Below are 18,250 nucleotides of genomic sequence, written 5' to 3'. Positions count from 1 at the left end.
TGGTGCAGACTTACAGACAAATACATTTCTTAACTAGGAGACAATTAAGAAAGCAAATTAGCCTGTTTACCCGTCTGTTTACACTCTTTTCGGTGATGGTCTCATCCTCCTGGTTGCGCTGATGTTTTTATTACCTTGGATCTGAGAGTTGTCATCTGCTCAGACCCCAGTAGACCCCAAATTTTCAAATTCCCTGCTCCTCTCATTTCCCTGTGGTCTAACCGTTGTTGCTGCTTTCACAAAGACAGCATTAGCAACATGGCTTTTGCTAACAACCTGGCTGCTGTCCAAAGAAAAAAAACAACCGTAGCGCTCTCCATCGAGTGAACAGCGATTTGTTCCCTAATGTTTTTACCTTGGCCTCCATCGCTCTCCCTCTTCGCCGTCTGCGCCTCCTCCTGTTTCAGTTACGCAATGGCTCAGTTTTTTCTTTAAAAAAATTGAGCCTGGTTGCAGAGGGAATAGCAAAGTGAGAGAGGTTTACAGGGAAGCAATCTATATGCAGATGGTTGGTATTTTCTTCAGATTGAAAGTTGAAGCAGAAAAGTTGTCTATTGCCACTTTAAGACAAAAAATGAAAACTAGAACAGAACATTTTTTTGATTGTGTGCCACTCTTTTTTACATCTTGGAAACCTCAGTGGTAGACAAGGTAGGAATTAAGCCTTTAAAGATATATTTCAAAGAACGCCTCATTGTGAAACTGTTTTTTTAGCTGCCGACTGGAGTTTCTCAGCCAACAGGTGAGGCAAAACAGACGCTGTTTTGACTTTTAGCAGTGTTGTTGATGCCGTTTTGAGAGAATTCTGATCCCTGTTTCTCTGAATTTCATTCACACCATGTGATGAGACCCTGAAGCTATTGCAGAATTTATAAACAGCCGCGTCTTTCATCCGCCGTGAAGTTAACAACTTGAAAACATGCCGTTGTATCTCACATTTTAATGTTCTACATTATAAAACATATCTTTAAAATATAACAAACATTTGCGGCGTAGAGATTTTCCGGCAAATTTATCACAAAACAACCCTTAAACCAAAAAATGACCACTGTTTTTCTGACTATTACTGCAGCATTTTCACTGCTATCTCGTGTTCATTTAAAGCACTTGGACACGTGACGGCAAGTAAATAAACACAAGATTGGCCGTGACTTATCTTTAATCTCCTGCTAGTCTCAACAGTTTTATAGCAGATGAACGTTGAGCACTTGAGACTTTCTTTCCCTTTTAAGAAAAGCCCCAGCAAAACATTATTGATCACAGAAAACCAAACCCCAAAAGACCCGAAGGGACCGTTAGGAGACTCTGCGAGGATTCAAAAGAGTGGAAGAAAGAAAAGTTAAAAAGTATTTCCAACTCTTTATTTTCAGTGTCTGCTTTGAACATTGGCCTGAATCTTTCACGATAATCTAGCTGTGTGGATGTGGCTGTACTTGAATAATAGCCCTGAGCTGAACAGAGAGATTTCTGAGCCGATGTGTTTGCTTGTTTTCTTTTTGTTTCGTAAGATTCATCTCAGATGAAGGTGAACAAACAGACACCTTTGGCCCTGGTTTAACACTGTTTGCCATACTTTTGCAAGTCAAAATCAGACATCTCTTTTATGCTTTTCTTCTTCTTTTGAGTTTTTCTGCTGCTGCACTTTGACATGCGGCTCATAAACTCCAAATTACTCGTGTTGGTCTAACGTTGTGCATCTGAACTCAGTGAAAGAGCTCCTCTCTTTGCTTTGCAAACACTATAAATTAACATAATGCATCATTTATGGGTCTTTTGGAAGGCTTAATAGGCCAGCATGGCTGCAGTACATAATTAATAATGCACAGTAATTAATGGTGTGTTTGTGTTTAGCTCAATAAATGTAACACTGCTGGAGTTCACTCTGGATAATGTGATGTGTTCAATGTTTTGTATGTCTCCATTTTTCTCTCACAGGATTCAAAGCATTCAACGGAGATCGTCACCTCTCCATCTCTAGATGTTTTCCTGCCGGAGGATGAGGACAACCCGTACGAGTCCGTGACCACAGCCGTCACACGCAAACCCTGCTCCCTCGATATCAACCACCGGCTCAACTCCAGTCCACGCAATGGTAAGGCAACACTGCACTTTATTAAAGCATACACCCATGACACCATCGTTATCCTAATTTGGAAGTATAGGTGCAATGTAGGGATTTTATTTGAGAACAATCATTGCCTTCACTCTGTTTTCTCTTACTGGACTCTTGTGGATCTTTGGACATGCTTTGTTTTTGGTTTGGAACATATGGTGCTTTCCAGTGTTTTCCATCTTGACCGTGTTTACCAGCAAGAATCCATATGAACGTCCCGCTGTTGTTATGATCACGACTTTACTTTAAGACTTGAACCACCAAACGTGTTGTCTATTCAAGTTTCATGGCAGCAAACAGGTGTGGAAAATGTGGGTGAGCGTTAGAGCATCATTGTTTGAGATACATATATTGTTGAATTTATGCCTCCAACACTGTCAGGGAGTTATTTCTTTACAGGAGCTTGGGTGATTTTAATATTGGATGCACAGATCGTAAGTAAGTCTGTCTCAGTCTGTCTGAATCACAAATGTGTGAGTTCCAAATACCTACTGTTTAGTATCGGCGTGCTTGTTTATCATTGTTAAGTTCCCACCGGACAGACACCTCATCACCTCATGAATATCATCTCAGAGGGGGGACGCCTTCAATTTAACACATCAGACTCTGTTTACAGGTGTGAGACGGTGCTGCTGCATGTGTGGAAAAAGTTTCCTGAAGCCTTTTGTGGCTCCAGAGAGGACTGGTAAGTAAGTTCAGGCTTAACGGAGGATGTACAGTAACACAGGAGTCTGAGTGGATCTCTATTGGATAGAGATGTAAGTGTAGTGGTGCTGGAGCACACTGCAGCACCACTCTGCCTCATTTTTTCTCCAAGTGAGGAAATAAAATGCTCACAGTTTGCATGGTACTATTGAAAATCATATACGTTTCTAGTGCTTGAAGATCAAATCATCACTAAAGTGTCTGTCATGCAAGAAAGACTTCTACTAATGCCATATTGGTGAAATTCAGCATCAAATGCAGAACATGATGAAGTCAGTACAGCATTTAATCATGTGGTCAGTTATAATTGACTAATACTTGCCACCACAGGAACAGGGACTACTTTTCCTAGAAATGAGCCTGAACACAATCGTATCTGTGCACACCTCAGGAGCGCTCAGGCACTACTAACAAATGGCACTACACAACTGGATAGATCGCAGTCTGTCTACGAATGATAACAAGGGTTACCACAGGTTAGAGAACCTGTTGGTTGAGCCTTTATGAGTATAATTTTTTCCAAGATGGAGAAACTGGATCAGATCTCTAAGTGTTCACCAGCTAATCACTATCTACTGTGGCTGGTTTGTCTGTTGTTCGGTGTTTGGCCGGTAGGTTTGTCAGCGTTTTCACTGAAATCAGTTTGATGCTGCATCTCAACAGTCAAATCAAAGCAATTAACTGAAGGATGCTAAAACTCTGCAGAGCTGTGGGGAGCTAATAATCACTGTGACCTTTCAGATATTTGCATAAGCATTTAACCTTTTTTGATATAAAAATATTGATGAGTGCAGCTACAGAGCACCTTCTGTACATCGACTCTGGCTGAAATGCATTCAGAATAAGGAGTTCTGATATTTTTCCTTCTCACCACTTCCTGGCATGTGAAGCCTTACCAAACAAGGTTGTGCAGCGGAGGTGACTTGAGTTCACATTTCCACTGGCGTCCACACTGTCTTCACACCGGTGCGAGTTAATCCTGCAGCCTCGGACCTTTCAGTCGATGCTGTTTTCTGCGTCTCATCACTTGTTCGGTCTGCGGCGATGCACTCGAACACCCACGACAACAAACACCCACAATGTGCTCTTCCCTTTCACTCGGCTCCCATAGCGATCGCTACACACCGCAGGTTGTCACGGCAACTGCATCACCGGCTAGTGAGTCACCTGTATGTTGCCATGGGAACTGCCTTGCTAGTGACACCCCGCTCCTTCCCCATCAAACCCCCCCCCCCCCCCCCCTTTCACATCCAAGAGGCTACTGTAGAGGCTTGTTTTGTGTGGTGTGTGTGGTGTCTCGTCCCACGTTTGGCTGTTACATCTCGTCTGTGATGGGCTGCAGGATAGAGGAGACTTGAAGTGTCAGTACAGTGTGTGTGTGTGTGTGAGAGAGAGAAGGAGAGAGAGAGAGAGATTAGCTGTTTCATGTCAAAGTGTCTTTTTGGTGGAAAATTGCTCCACTGACGTAAGTGAGCAGTGTGGGTGTTCTGTTTGTTCTCAGCTCTCTAAACGCTGTTACCTGGCCAATTGAGAGAGCGACACAGGGAGAGCATGTGGATTGAGAGTGAGAGAGACATCAGCACATAATGTGGGAGAGCAGAAGAGGCAGAAAAACAAAAAAGCAAGGAGTCAGAGAAGACGTAAGAGGTGAAGGAGAACTCCGTGTCATTGCTGAAAATGACTAGAGAAGCCTTCAGGGCTGCAGATACTGTCTCGTTGCACAGAGACAGACATCAACAGAAGGTGAGAAAACAGTCAGAGACAGAGAGGTTGCACGTTAATACACTCAGCCGACGGAAGTTGGAGGGTCGTCTTAGGCTGAGCCATCTACATGAATGTGAATCTGTGACACAGCAGGAGGGAAAATCCTGGATTCCTGCTTTGAGTCCAGTCACATGTTGGGCTAATTGGACATGGGCGTGAGTCAGTCCCTCTTTATCTGCCTCAGAGAGGAAGGATATGATGATGAAGGAACATGGGGGGGGGGGGGAGAGAGGGATTGAGATGAGAGGGAAAGAGAAGAGCACAGACTTGGTGCATTACACTGCAAAAAATACTCTTTGACGATTAGTCAACTGGTCGGGAAATCTTCCTCTTGGATATATTATGCAAATAGGATGAGATAATTAAGTGGTTTCCAATGCAAATCGACTTGTTTTGATCTCATGTTTCATGGTCAGATGGCATTTTTTTGCAGCTCAGTTGAAATAAAACTTAGATGAGTCTTGGGATATCGCAGGAACAATGCGCCAGATAAAGGATGAAAAAATCTTTAAGTTTGGAACAATCATAATAGTAGCAGAATTGGCATGAAAGGGGGAATGAAAATAGTGCACTGTTAATGGAAAACGCCAAGAAATAAATGTAGCATGAATTGTGTGAAAATTGTAAAGACAAGTGTAATATATTAAAAGAAAACAAACCAGAGGAAATATTTATTTTAGAGGAAAATAAAAGCATGATTTGGCGTTAGTTTCAAGGTTGGCTGACAACACTGCAGGTTGTTCACTCCCTTGTGTTGGTCTGGACTTGTCTGAACTAACAGCTGTAATGATTGAGCTTTTGTTGTCCTCTCCACCAAACTACCTTAAATTTTCATCCTTTTGTGCCGAATAATAACGCACGTCCTGCTGCTTTCATGACACAGAAATGGATCGACATAATCAATAACTCATTCCACGTTGTGGTTAACTATTTTGCATTCACATGCGAATGGTTAAATCTGCTAGGAGCTACAAAATACAAGCTTGAAGGCGAGTAGGTGAGAGATCCTCGTTTTTTAGATGATTGCTTTTCCATTGAATTACTCACAAAACATCAAGTTGATCTGAACCAGCTGAGGGATCAGCTGATAATCATGAGCTGACCCGGGGCAGGGTAATCACCTCAAAAATAACACGATTAAAGTGTGTGAAGAACAAAACATTCAATTTGGAACAACAAAGACTCCATACAGAGCTGTGTGGAGGTTTCCAGGTGTGAAACAAACCCTCCACTTTCTCCTCAGATTTATGTCTGGAGTTTGTCTGGAGGCTGACGGATCTTGATTTGAAAACCAAATTGGACTGTCCGCACTTTATTGGATTTTTGTGTCCAAACATCACCAACATGTCGGCATGGGTTGCTTTGGTAACGACGTAGGCGGCTTTCCAACACGGAAGCATGATCAATCATTTTGCTCTCCAAACTGTCAAGTCGCGGAGACGACAGTTAATTTTGTCACAAGTCCACGGACCGTCAGACGTCTCTCTCTGTGGTGTTTCTGTACCACTCCTTTAGTCGCAGTAGATACTGCTCAGCCGCTCTGATCCACTCGCGTCTCTCTGGATTTGACGTTATGGTTCTGCGAATGGCATGAAAGACGTTCTGAAGTCCAACATGAGTGGCCAAAGTGTCCGAACTGAGGTGTATCTGTATAAAAAGCGATTTGAAGCACATTTCAAACCACCTTCAGGTGTGCTTTGGATACGAAACACATTTCATATGCTTTTTTGCTGTCCAGACTTCCAGACACAATCTGGATATACAAAAAAATTGATTTAGGCTGTCGGTATGAACATAGCCTCAGAAGTAAATTGAAATGTGAGAAACAAAGTGATAAGATTCCTTATATCAGTTGGAGATGTGGTGTTCCTGATGAGCGCACATTGTCGCTGCCAGCTCAGACAACCATCCCACCAATACTAAGTTTCTTGCATGATAAACTCCCCTCAGCAGAAGTTGACTCTCAGTTTGAGAGAAAAAAAAAAGCTGAATGTGTGACTGACGGATTTGTGCAGATGGATATTTTTTGCAGTGTAAGCCTTGCCTGATATCCACCTGTCCTGTGCTGCTGGCTACCTGCCTGCTGCTGTGGGCCGCTGCAGTCTCACAGTTGAGTAGACACTACAGCATTCTTCAAATCCTCACGCAATCAGGGCGGCTTTATCAAAATCCATCTGGTGACTGTCAGTCAGCACAGCCGCAACAGAAACACGGGGGACCTGTCAGCAAAGCTGCCACCCCAAACTACTTCCTGCTTTTTTCATGTCTCCGCTTCTCGAATGTCTCTCTCCGCCTCGTCCTCTTTTTTTATTTGAACTTTTATCGTTCTTTTCCTTTTCTGTCCTGAGATTTCCCACACTGTTAGAAGCACCATCCCACTTTTGACGCTGTTGTATTCATGAAAGATCACATGGGAATGTTCTGCGTGGTGTCCCATTGCACCATATGTCCTGTTAGGTGACAACTGTCATTTCCTGACGGCAGATGAATGCAATTCTCTTCTTTATAATGCAAAATACACAGAGTACAGACTTGGCTGCATAATCCTACTGACTCAGTGAGTCCTAAGGCATTCATTTTGTACATTAACTCAGGATTATACTTATTGTGTTGGATGAATTCCTTTCTGATGGAATTTCATTTGTTACGAATGAGGGAATCCATTTCTGCTGCAACACTTGGCTGCAGATACATATTGTACGTGTATGTCACATGCAAATGCATTTCATCAATTCTAAATGTGTGCAGATGTGACAAACACCTGCAAACTCTAAGGAACCAAGGAAAAGCCTCTGGTTTAGCTGGGTCAGAAAGCTTTTTATACCTCTTCTGAACTTTTGTCCAATGAATCTGCAGCAGACACTTTGACGCATCAAGGCAGAAAAAAATGCACAGGCGTCGCTAATAACATTTTTGGATTTAGGATTTAGAGGTATGTCATAGTATGGCAACTAACTAAACACCCCTCATCTCACCCTCCTCTTTGATGGCCACTTAAAATGTGATTTGGATTTGTGGATTACTGTAAAATCATGACAGGGCGACATTCCACAGAGAGTGGGAGACAAGGCCTCAGGAAGAGCTCCAGGCTCTCAGGCCAATTGGACATAGTGACCGAACCATATAATTACAATATCATCTGATGCATGCTGGCTCAGAAAGACTTTTCCCTCATAAGCTTACATGGTGAAAGATGCAAATTAGCATCACAGCTGCCGTTAATCGATTTGTTTCACTATCAGAATTTGATCAATTTGGTCCAATAACATTGAGAAAATCTAGAATCATTTTATCCCCATTTAAGTTATCCAGGGGCTAAACCCGAATTTAATGGAATCTGGGTACTGTTATACTCGGAAGATGAAAATTTTTTGGCTCCGTGCGCCACTGAGCTTCATTATAGGTACATGGTTGAAGAGGACCCGCTTCGCCAGTCATCTTAGCAATTCCATACTTCCATACCATGGAATCATTCATCCAATCTAGTAAAAAACACTTAAAATGTTTGGTTAAATATGCTTTTTCTTTTATTTGGATAACCTCGCCTTTCTTTGTAACCTGCATTAGTTTGATATCATCCTCTTCCATGCTTATTAAAAGTATAAAGTTGTAAATTCCAGTATCGTGCTACTTCTTACCTACTATTGTAGTAGTGCACTGTATTTTATTTGCATTGTTTGTGCACGATAAGGCTCCTTAGGTCACTGCTCCATATTTTGTAGAAAGTAACCACTGTCTCACTCTGTATCTGTCAGTGATGACGCAGTATGATAAACCTTCCAAAAATATTGATTTACTGCTCCTTATTTTTAAACTATTGAGTGAGTAATTTGGACACAGCAAGTATGACAGTAATCCAGCATGCATAATTTACTTTTGTCACAGCAGGGGTTTTTTGCTTATCAGAGCAGGAAAAGCACATTTGTTGTTGAGAACATTGAAAACGACTGTACTCCATTAAGGAGAGCCAGTTCCAGCTGCATGTTGGCTCACTTTCATGGATTTGAATCAACAAACACAGACGAGATGATCTAAACAGAGAACAGATCTATCAAAATTAGAAAACATTAAAAGAAACCCTTTGGAGAGTGGAGATCTTCATGAATTGCTCTAACCTGGAGGAACGCCAATTTTTTGATCAGGGGCAAAGTCCTTTGAAATCACGCATTTCTAATCCTCAAGTATGTGCTGGACAACAGTAGATCAGCTCTTAGAATCAGATCTTCCACATTTGGACCGCAGGATCGCGGTGCTGACAAGCCAGACTGCAGCAACACAAAAGCACTGCAGGTGAGATGAGATCCTGGAGATATGAAGACAGGCGGTGAAGTGGTGAGGAGGGACCTGCGGGCGAAGCCTCGCTGCCTCCAGTCACGTATAGAGCAGACAGAGAGCGCGGAGCGTTGCCAAGCGGTTAGAACAGAAGTGTTTCTTTTCTGCTATCGACCGACTCCTCCCGAGATAAACACACACTTGTCTTCAACTGGTAAACAAGCCGCTGCTGACGTGTTCAACATGGAGCTTACAAACCCATGTGTGTGTCTATGTGTGCGTTGTGTGTTCGTGCATGTGTGTGTCCTCCAAAATACTTCAAAGGTCCCATATAGTGCCGCATACCTCAGTGAACTTTTTATGACAAAAATAGGTCAACGCACTGACGGAGATCTTGAATTTCTGATTTATTGCAGCAGTATGGCAACCTTCACTGGTCTTTTCTTCTTCTTATCAGTTATTCACTGTATATTACTTTTGGGCTGATAGCATGTTGGCTGTGTGAAGGAATTTGTAGCACTGGGAGTTTTTACCTCTGCATCTCAGCTAGGGAATTTCTTGCAACTTCTTTCATTGATAGTCCGCTGCCTTAAGAGTCAATTATAGGTAATTCATTATTAATATATTATACATGTCTGACTTTTCACCATTAGACAACTGCTTTAACCACTGACGTGATCTAAATCAGACTAGGCTTATGTACAACAAGAGTTCAAAGGGCTGATAAACTAAACTTTTTAAACACCAAGTTACTTGACTGATAAGAAGGATTTTAATTTAAGGTGCAAAATCTAAGGATTTTTTTTGAAAACATTTAAAAGTTGACTTAAATTATCAGCAGAATGTGAAGGACTTACAATTTAACTGTTATGGAATCTATGGAGAAACAGCAACACTTCCCTAGTTCTCTGAGCTTCCAGTCCAAAATGCTAGCTGCATGGCTAACTGAGCTAACGGTAGCTATAGTTGGCCGCAGTTAGCGGTTGCGCTAATGATATGCTGCCCCCCATTCTTTTTAAGCATGAATTCAACAAGTGGCCAATTCTTACATATTGCACCTTTAAATACATTTGGAATTGTCATGTCCAAAACTCTTCAGACTTCACAACTTGTACTAAATGTAATCAGGCTGGTTAATATGAAATGTTTAACACCTAATCACTGTGTTAATTTCATTAGCTGCCACCTGGATTAAGTCACAGATGTGCACACTGCAGTGCTGGTATGTGCAGGCTCCATGTATAAAGGCCTCACTTCTCTCCTCAGTTCTCTCCGGGGGATAAAGCTGTGATGTTGCTGCGTTTCAGCCCATTTATCCCACTTAAGCTCAGAGTGGCTAATGGCAGCAAGTAGTAGCTCCAGGGCTTTGCCATTAAAAAGGTTGAGGCCCATTGACTTGTTGAAACAGAGGCAATAGGGTGTCTTCCCCTTTGACAGCCAGTGGAAACCAATGTTTGGAACTGATCTTACCACACAACATTGTTCATTTTTTAGGTTTTGGGTTTTAGATTTTCAAGTTTGGTTTGTTATTTTTCAACTTCAGTACACTTTTTGTTTTAGTTTGTTTCAGTTGTGTAGTTCTGTTTGATCCTTTCTGACGTCGGGTTGAAGATACATTTAAAAAATGTTTTCTTCAAAGGTAAGAATGCTCATGAAAACACCCAAACAAAGAATATTAGTCTGTCTCCTCGTACTTTCCAACTTCCCTACCCAAACCATTTATTACATTGTACCTTTAATGATATACCCATTGATTTTTAAGAATCAGTTGTTTCCTAGAGCAGCCTGGAACCGTAGTTTTTAGCAACCATTAAAGGAAATGGGAGTAACCAGTGTAGTTATTGGGGATTCTCTTCAGCTGTGACAAACCCAACAACTTTACAACCCAGAGAAATAAGATGTATCTTTGTGTGTACAGAAAATACTTGTTAGGATCAGCTCATTGTTGGGTTTGGGATTTGTTGAAAATAGGAGTGTTACCTACCTAAGTTAATTTGTTCTTACTTTCGTTGCTGACTGTGACCTAAAAAGAATGAAACATGTAAAGTCTGACTGAGTGTTGGATGTCTAATTTAATACATGAACAGTCAAATTCATTTTCTAGGATTGCCTGTTGCTCCCAACCTTGAACATCAAGTTGTTGGAAAAAAAGTGGAAAGTTTGAAACATTTGACTTGCCTGAAATGAACCAAAAGAATATTTTACACTGCATAACAACTTCCTCGTCTCTTCATTGATTTGTCTAAAAAATACTAGCAAGAGTGCCCAGATGTTTTTTCCATTTGAGGGCTAAAACTAACCGTAATAGCGTAGCACCGAAAGCAAGCACCAATTGTTAAGTTGTTTTCCTCCAACATCTCACAAGAGACGAGGGCAACAAAACAAAACAAGCAACTCTGCTGATCCATTTTCTGAATCCGATCTAAATTGTTTTCTCTATTGTGTTTTGCCAGGAAAATCTCTCTTAGTTCGTAAATGTTTTATTTTACCTCACTCATCGTGGCGTCTGTATTGCTTGGGTGCCATGTTCTCTTGTATGACTGACTTCCTGTTATTCTACCTGAACATAATCAATAATCAGGAATCCTTCATTTTTAAAGACCATGTTGACTTTACAAAACCAAAAGAAAAAATAGCATAAACATTGATTTTTATTTGTTCTTGCAATTATTTGTTTTGACTCAAAATTCCCTGCATGGCATCAGTAATGCTTATCTTCTCTATTGACTCCAACAGGTACCTGAAACACTAGTAAGAACTGGCAACTGACTTTTCTGCTACAGTTGCTCAGTTTATGATCAAATTTCAGAGCTAAGAGGGAAACGTGAGGGCCGCCGAACACACACCCACTCTCACACAGCTACAGCATACTCTACATATAAAATGCCACTTGTCAGCGCTGCATGGAGGCAGAACTGACAGCCTCGAGAACACTTCTGAAAATTGACAGTTTTCGTCTTGTTAGGCGGGCAGGAAGAGGACAGCTGATTTGAACGCTCGCTCACACCAAACGTTCGTTCAGAGACCCGCTCCTCCTCTGCACTCGGCTGCGTGTCTGCATTAACGATGTCTCGATGTACACAAGGACATGCTTGTGTAAATCCGGACGCAGTCATATGTCGCAACACACGCTATGAACAGAACGCTTGGCATGCAGAGAATATCTGAATTGTGTGAAACCATATTTACCAGATGTTATTTCTCACAGACTAACACACACACACACATATGGATGTAAATAGTTAGGTAATACCACGCAGTTATTTCACTCCCATGCATGTGTTCTGTATATGCACACACGCACACTTCACATATTCCCTTTGGCACCATTGGCAAGCAGGACTCAGAGTGTTTCCCAGGAGTGAGCTCAAGGCAGATCTGAAGGCAGCACAGTCACAAACGCACACACACCAGCACAGACACACACACACACACCTCTCATCCATCATCAAAGCCTCAGTGTTGACAGGCTTATTTACTCAATAGGACAAAACCTCAGTCTCCGTCTATATATATCCCTGATGCATCCTTCCTTTCCACTCCCTTTCTTTCATTTTTCCAGTTTATATTTTATCTATTTACGCCCACATTTAATCACTGATTCAGCTCCAGGCAGCTCCATATGATGTGGGTCTATTTATGTGTGTGTTTGGGTATATATGTGTCTGCAGCAGTGTCTTCTTTCACAACCCCCATGTAAAATCGAGAGAGTACCTTCGTCTGGGTTTGCATGTATGCACACACGTGTTGATAGATGTGAGAGCATGCTGTGCTGTGAGGCTGTGTCACTGCCCTGTGTGTGTGTGTGTGTGTGTGTGTGTGTGTGTGTGTGTGTCTGCATCCAGTCTGTTCAAATTCAAAATAAATATGTGATGGAAGATGGAGGCAAATTCAGAAGCAGGAGCAGTTATAGACATGACAGAGCTGTAAGGATTAAAATAAATTAAAGGATGAGTTCACCCCAAAATTTAAATTCAGTCCTTATTTACTCATCCAGATGCCCAATAGAAACACAGAACAGCTTTTTGTTCAGTTATGGAAAAAATAAATATGTCTGAGTTAGTGTTATTACCTCATTCATGTTGTAAATAATAACCACATAGTGCCCCTTTCAAAACACCATTTCAGCAATCTCCTAAACAACTGAAGAAGATGGGGACTTGTCGGAAAAAATACATGAAATGGCTCCGTGCAACTCGTCTGGCACAATCCAAGCTTATTTGAAAATATTTCTTTACACCCTTTTTTAAGCTAAAAACCCCATCTGAAGGGGGATGCACAAGCTCAGATCATTCTTGGGTGAACTTGCCCTTTAAGGGTCAGAAAAACACAACTCTGCTCAAAGAAATATGAAGATTGAAGTTCTAATAAAGAATCGAGGGGCTCGGTTTTAGTAATTGAATGATGTTTTGTAGACTGTTGTCTGCTGTCTAAGCAAACCTTGGACTTTCCTCCCTCGTGCTTTCGTCACCGCTTGTTTTTTCTTCAAGGTTATGGGTACAGCTACAATAAACCTCCCTGAGAGAATGTGCCTTCACACTGCTGTTCTTCTGCATGAATGAGCCTTTTTATTTCATTCACTTCACTGAAGAAGTGATTCAGAACGAACCCTCCCGGTGTCCTTGCACACTTTTCCCAGAAAATTACCTGTAGTTAAAACGGCACTTTACGGCCCTTTTAAAGATGTATTAATGCGCTTGGAAAAAGCTAATCAAAGGCATGTGCCCAAGCTGCAGGCAAACAAACAGCCGTGAAAATGTAATGAAATAACCGCGGAGATCAAACATTACATTAACTTAATACAGATACTTCAAAGACGGTCGTCCACGCGCTGCGGTCCGGAGAGCGAGGCAATCAGAATCTCGGTTTCTTGGAAAGAGACGAGGCTGTGAAGTCACTGAGACGAGGAAGGGGAAGTTCTTTCATTTTCCAGTCATCTCTTTAGTGGCTCAGATGTAATGATCCACCAGCAGCGAAAAGAAGTAGATGATCAGAAAAGTCATTAAGACTCTGTCAGCAAAGCACAACTTGAGGGGACTGTTAAACCCTGTTGAACCCTCGAATCAAAGCCGGCAACATCCTCAGTATGTTTTCTAGGAGTTTCAGGTTTTATTGAACTTGTGTGAGTTTACATCGTACAGTTTCGAAAACCTACAGTCTTTTTTTTTCTTGGCTTATTCCAGTATTTTTAGACCCGGTGTTATATCAGAAGCATGCAGACTTTCTCAGTATTTTTGACTCATGACTGGTTCTAAGTGTTTCTATTTGTAAACTGCTGGCTGTGTTCCTGCCACTAAAAAGCAACCCAGCCCCCAGAATAGACGTTATTGGCAATGAACAGCCCGTTTCTTCAAACCATGGATGTATTAAAACTTTACATTTCATCATTTCATTCGCAACTTTCAATTTATGAAATAAATCAAATACAGAGTATCAAGGAAAACCGTATCATGATATCATTATCCGAAGCATCATCATCCAAGTGTGTCTTTGTTCTTTCGGAATAGATGAGGAAGAATTGTGGGAGTTGTGAAAAATCACACCTCCGTCGACATTCAAAGTTGAAACGACGAGCGCTTACTGCTTTAAAATTGTAGTTTCTGATTTGAAACGTGGTCATTCATATACTGTATCTTTAAGCCACACTCCCTCCCCAGCAAATATATATCTCTGCTATTGCTGATAGTGATGTCATTGTGTGTGTGTGTGTGTGTTAAAAAGTCTCGGCTGCTTCTCACACCATAATTGGATGATATTCTGCTGTCTGATAGGATCCATGAAGGCAGGTGGCAGCTGACAGAGAGCCAAGCCACTGTGTGTGTGTGTGTGTGTGTGTGTGCGTGTGTGTGTGTGTGTGTGTGTGTGTGCTCAGCCAGCAGTGTTTTAGGAAAGGTGTGTTGGTCTGTGTCTTGTGCCACCTCCACTTGATTAAGACAGATGCTTTCCACCTCTGAAATTTAATTTGAGCTACTTCAGCACTTCCTTGTCCTTTCTTCCCTTCCTCCTTTCTTCTTCATGTGTTTTTCTTTCCATCCTCTCTTCTGTTAAATGATCATACACTGGGGAAATTAGCTCTGACGCTCGGTTGTGCACTCGGTGTGCGTTGAGATAGACATCAAACTTGCAGTGGGCAGCTGTCATATTTTGCTGCTGTGGTTGTTGCCGAGGCTCGTTAATTTTACAAAACACACTCTCCTCCCGTTTCTCTTATGCTAACACATCTCTAACAAGTGTCTGTCCACTATGAGGTGGAAAAACTTCCTTTCTCACTTTATCATAATTGCAGTAAGGAGTCATCTATATGCCAATATGACATAAAAGTTAGTTGGCTGGTGCAGAACTATATCTACCCTCAAGCTTCTCCCTTCATAACTCAAGTAACCAGGAAGAGTTTCCAGAAATAATTAGGATGCAGTACAAAACACATTACACTTGCTTGAGAACTTAGATTTTGCCGCACATGCTCTTTAAAGGCCCATTGAGTGTCTTTTCTGGAACGTAAAAACAAGTTTCCAATACTTCAGGTTAATCAGTACAATTCATTGGTGTTTTGAATGTATGAGCTTGAGGAGATCATGGCAATTTAATAAGAAGCTTACTTATTAAATATTGATAAAAAAAAAGGTAAGTTTGTTTTTTTGTCTTCCGTTTACCTGGAATAGATTGGTGCGGCTGGACATTTCCATTTCTTCAGCTGTGGTGATTTCTCTTGCTTGTTGCAATTAATGGTAATATCACTAAGAATTTTGTAAACTTGAAGCTACTCTCAATAATTCCCAGAATTCAGTTGGAAATGTCACGTATATGAATAAGATGGGTGGAGGTCATGAAAAACCCTCACAACCGGCCATGATCCAAAGCAATCAGACATGTCTCTGGGCCAAGTCATGGCCGATCTGTGACTGTGATCACCAAATCAGATCGTCTTGAAAGAAATATAGCTCTGGGTCGAGTTGAACGGACGGTGATTTCACACTCTCTCTACCTGTCTCTCACTCTCTCTCTCCACCTCTCTCCCTCCAAGGTCACCTGTCCCATGTACCGGTGAGTGAGGGGGAGCACAGTAACCATGGCAACTGCACAACGGGCCCAACTCCAGACTGCTCCCCCCCCTCCCCTGACACGGCCCTGAAGAACATCGAGAGAGTCATCCGCCCACAGGTGAACGTGCTCACACACACACACACACACACACACACACACACACACACACACACACACACACACACACACACACACACACACTAATGAATGTGTTGCAGAGGCACCTGATGCATTATTGAACATCACAGTATCCACCTACAAGGAGCTTAAACACCTGCACCCACACACACACACACACACACACACACACAATGGTAAACACTTCCTGTCAGTTTCTTTCTCCCTCTGATTGTTTCATTTAATCTCCTCTCTCTGTCTGTCACTCACTCTCATATTAATGTATATTTGAGTCATATTATAAAAAAAATATCGGGGCTGCCATACTGCTATGGTGAGATCATTTGGAGCCTGTAGTGCTGTAGTGATGGGGCAGTGGAGTTGCGGTATTGAATTCCTTGCCGCTCACCAGCCCATTCAATCATGACGTTGCACACCCTGTTTTATAGCATCAAATACCAGATTAAAGCCAAAATCCACAGAAAAATTAACACTCAAAATATACATCAATATTATGAGAACTTATACTTATTAGACGGAAACCATCAAAAATGATTTGACATATACTTTGATTTTATTACAATTATATTTTACATGGAGGCGTTGGGATTTCAGATCTATTCCGCAGCCAGCCACCAGGGGGCGATTGAGATATTTCAGCTTCACTTTTAGGGAAGCTGTCATGTCGTCTATCAGGACTCGCAAAATGTCTGTTATTAGGAATGTAAATCAGTTTGGTTTGATTTGCATTCCCTGGGTCATGATCAGTATTGGTTAGAGTACTCTGATTACTTTTGTTGTATGGAGTAACGTAATGCGTTAGTTTTGCTATTCATGTAACCCATTATTTAGTTGCATTTTCAAATGTTTCTTTTTCACTTATACTTAAGTAAATTTATCAGTACTGTTTATTGGCAGCAATCAACCCAATACTGGTCATAATTGGATTCACAATGTATTCTTTTTGCATAATGAAATGTATAGATTTGTATCTCATTGCTGCATTTGTACCCAATCCCTTAGAAAAAAAAAACATTTTTGGTTTGCATTTGCTCGAACTAGGTTGCTGCTTCCGAGCCCATAATTTCTTCCTCCACCTCATTCAAAATAAACAACTAGATACTGAATGCATTATCGAGAGGAAAAGGGGGAGGCAGGTAAACAAATACAACACATGTGCCGTACCAGGGTGACATGCAGCCGCTCTGAGTGTTTTAAGGGATACAATTTACATGCAGCTTTTCCCTATTTCGCTTCCCGACGCCCACTAAAGTGTTTTAGAGCAACTACAGCTCCCAGTATGTTCAAATCGATTGCTGCAGACAGTCAGCATACGACAGCAGATGAAACGGTGTGTGTGTGTGTTTTGGTGCAGGGACCCTGCTGTGCCCTGATGTGATGAATCATTGCAGTGAGTGGGAGCTTAGTCTTGACAATTTATTGCACTCACCTTCACTTTTTTTCAAATAGAAACAATTTTCTAGTGAAACTTTTTCCTTTTATGAAGGCTGTTTAGCTTAACCTTTAGCTACTAGCTGTGTTTTGTATTGCGTTGGACAAAAAACATGAGTAAGCCTGCACTAGAGCCTGAAAAAACTTATTTAGTGAAGACAAACTATATATATAATATCCTATAAACTGTTAGTTCCATCGTCTGACATTTATGATCTAGATATGATCCAGACTGAGAATTCAAATGCAGCAAACTGTCAAAATCCAGCACCCAGGCAGCCCGAAGCTAATCTGGGTTCATCATCCAGTGCTGAAGTGATGATACAGAAATGACTCATGCATACTTGTTCAGAATCTAATAAAAATACTGCAATAACATTATTTCTGGGAAGAGTGCTCCTGGGATACCAGCGTAGCGTTAAAGAAATATCCAATAATGCGTATCAGTATCATCAAATCAGAAGGGGGGCCACGTTACCCACACACTCAGGAAAAAACATCAACGTCTGTTTCTTCTGTAACAGACTTGTACAACAGGAACAGAATAGATTAATAATTTCCCACTGATGACGAATAACTTCAACATTCAGCAATTCAAATGCAACAACAAATCAGACTCATTAGTGACATGCAAGTAATTTAGTGCTCTCACCTCTGTCACTGGGAGGAAGGTATCAGACGCACACGCTCAGTGTGAGCATTTTGCACCTTGATAATTAAAGGCAGTTGTTTTCTCAGTCTGAGGATGATGTGACACAACACTTTAGAATCAACCCTGCTGTG

The 18,250-nt window shown here is 41.5% G+C and overlaps 1 protein-coding gene across 5 annotated transcripts in view; it reads left to right on the top strand.

Moving 5' to 3' along the window:
- The window catches only part of anks1b (ankyrin repeat and sterile alpha motif domain containing 1B), a 242,117-nt gene that overhangs the window by 123,587 nt on the left and 100,280 nt on the right, over window positions 1-18,250 (top strand). For all 5 annotated transcript variants that reach the window (XM_030439329.1, XM_030439332.1, XM_030439330.1 and 2 more), the window contains 2 exons: window positions 1,936-2,092; window positions 15,879-16,015. In XM_030439329.1, the coding sequence (XP_030295189.1) occupies window positions 1,936-2,092; window positions 15,879-16,015 (294 nt within the window). The remainder of the gene's footprint in view (window positions 1-1,935; window positions 2,093-15,878; window positions 16,016-18,250) is intronic.

The sequence above is a fragment of the Sparus aurata genome, chromosome 14 (assembly GCF_900880675.1).
Source record: "Sparus aurata chromosome 14, fSpaAur1.1, whole genome shotgun sequence".
In the NCBI taxonomy this organism is placed as follows: Eukaryota; Metazoa; Chordata; class Actinopteri; order Spariformes; family Sparidae; genus Sparus; species Sparus aurata.
Note: the sequence above shows the minus strand (reverse complement) of the source record. Positions and strands in the feature narration are given on the sequence as shown.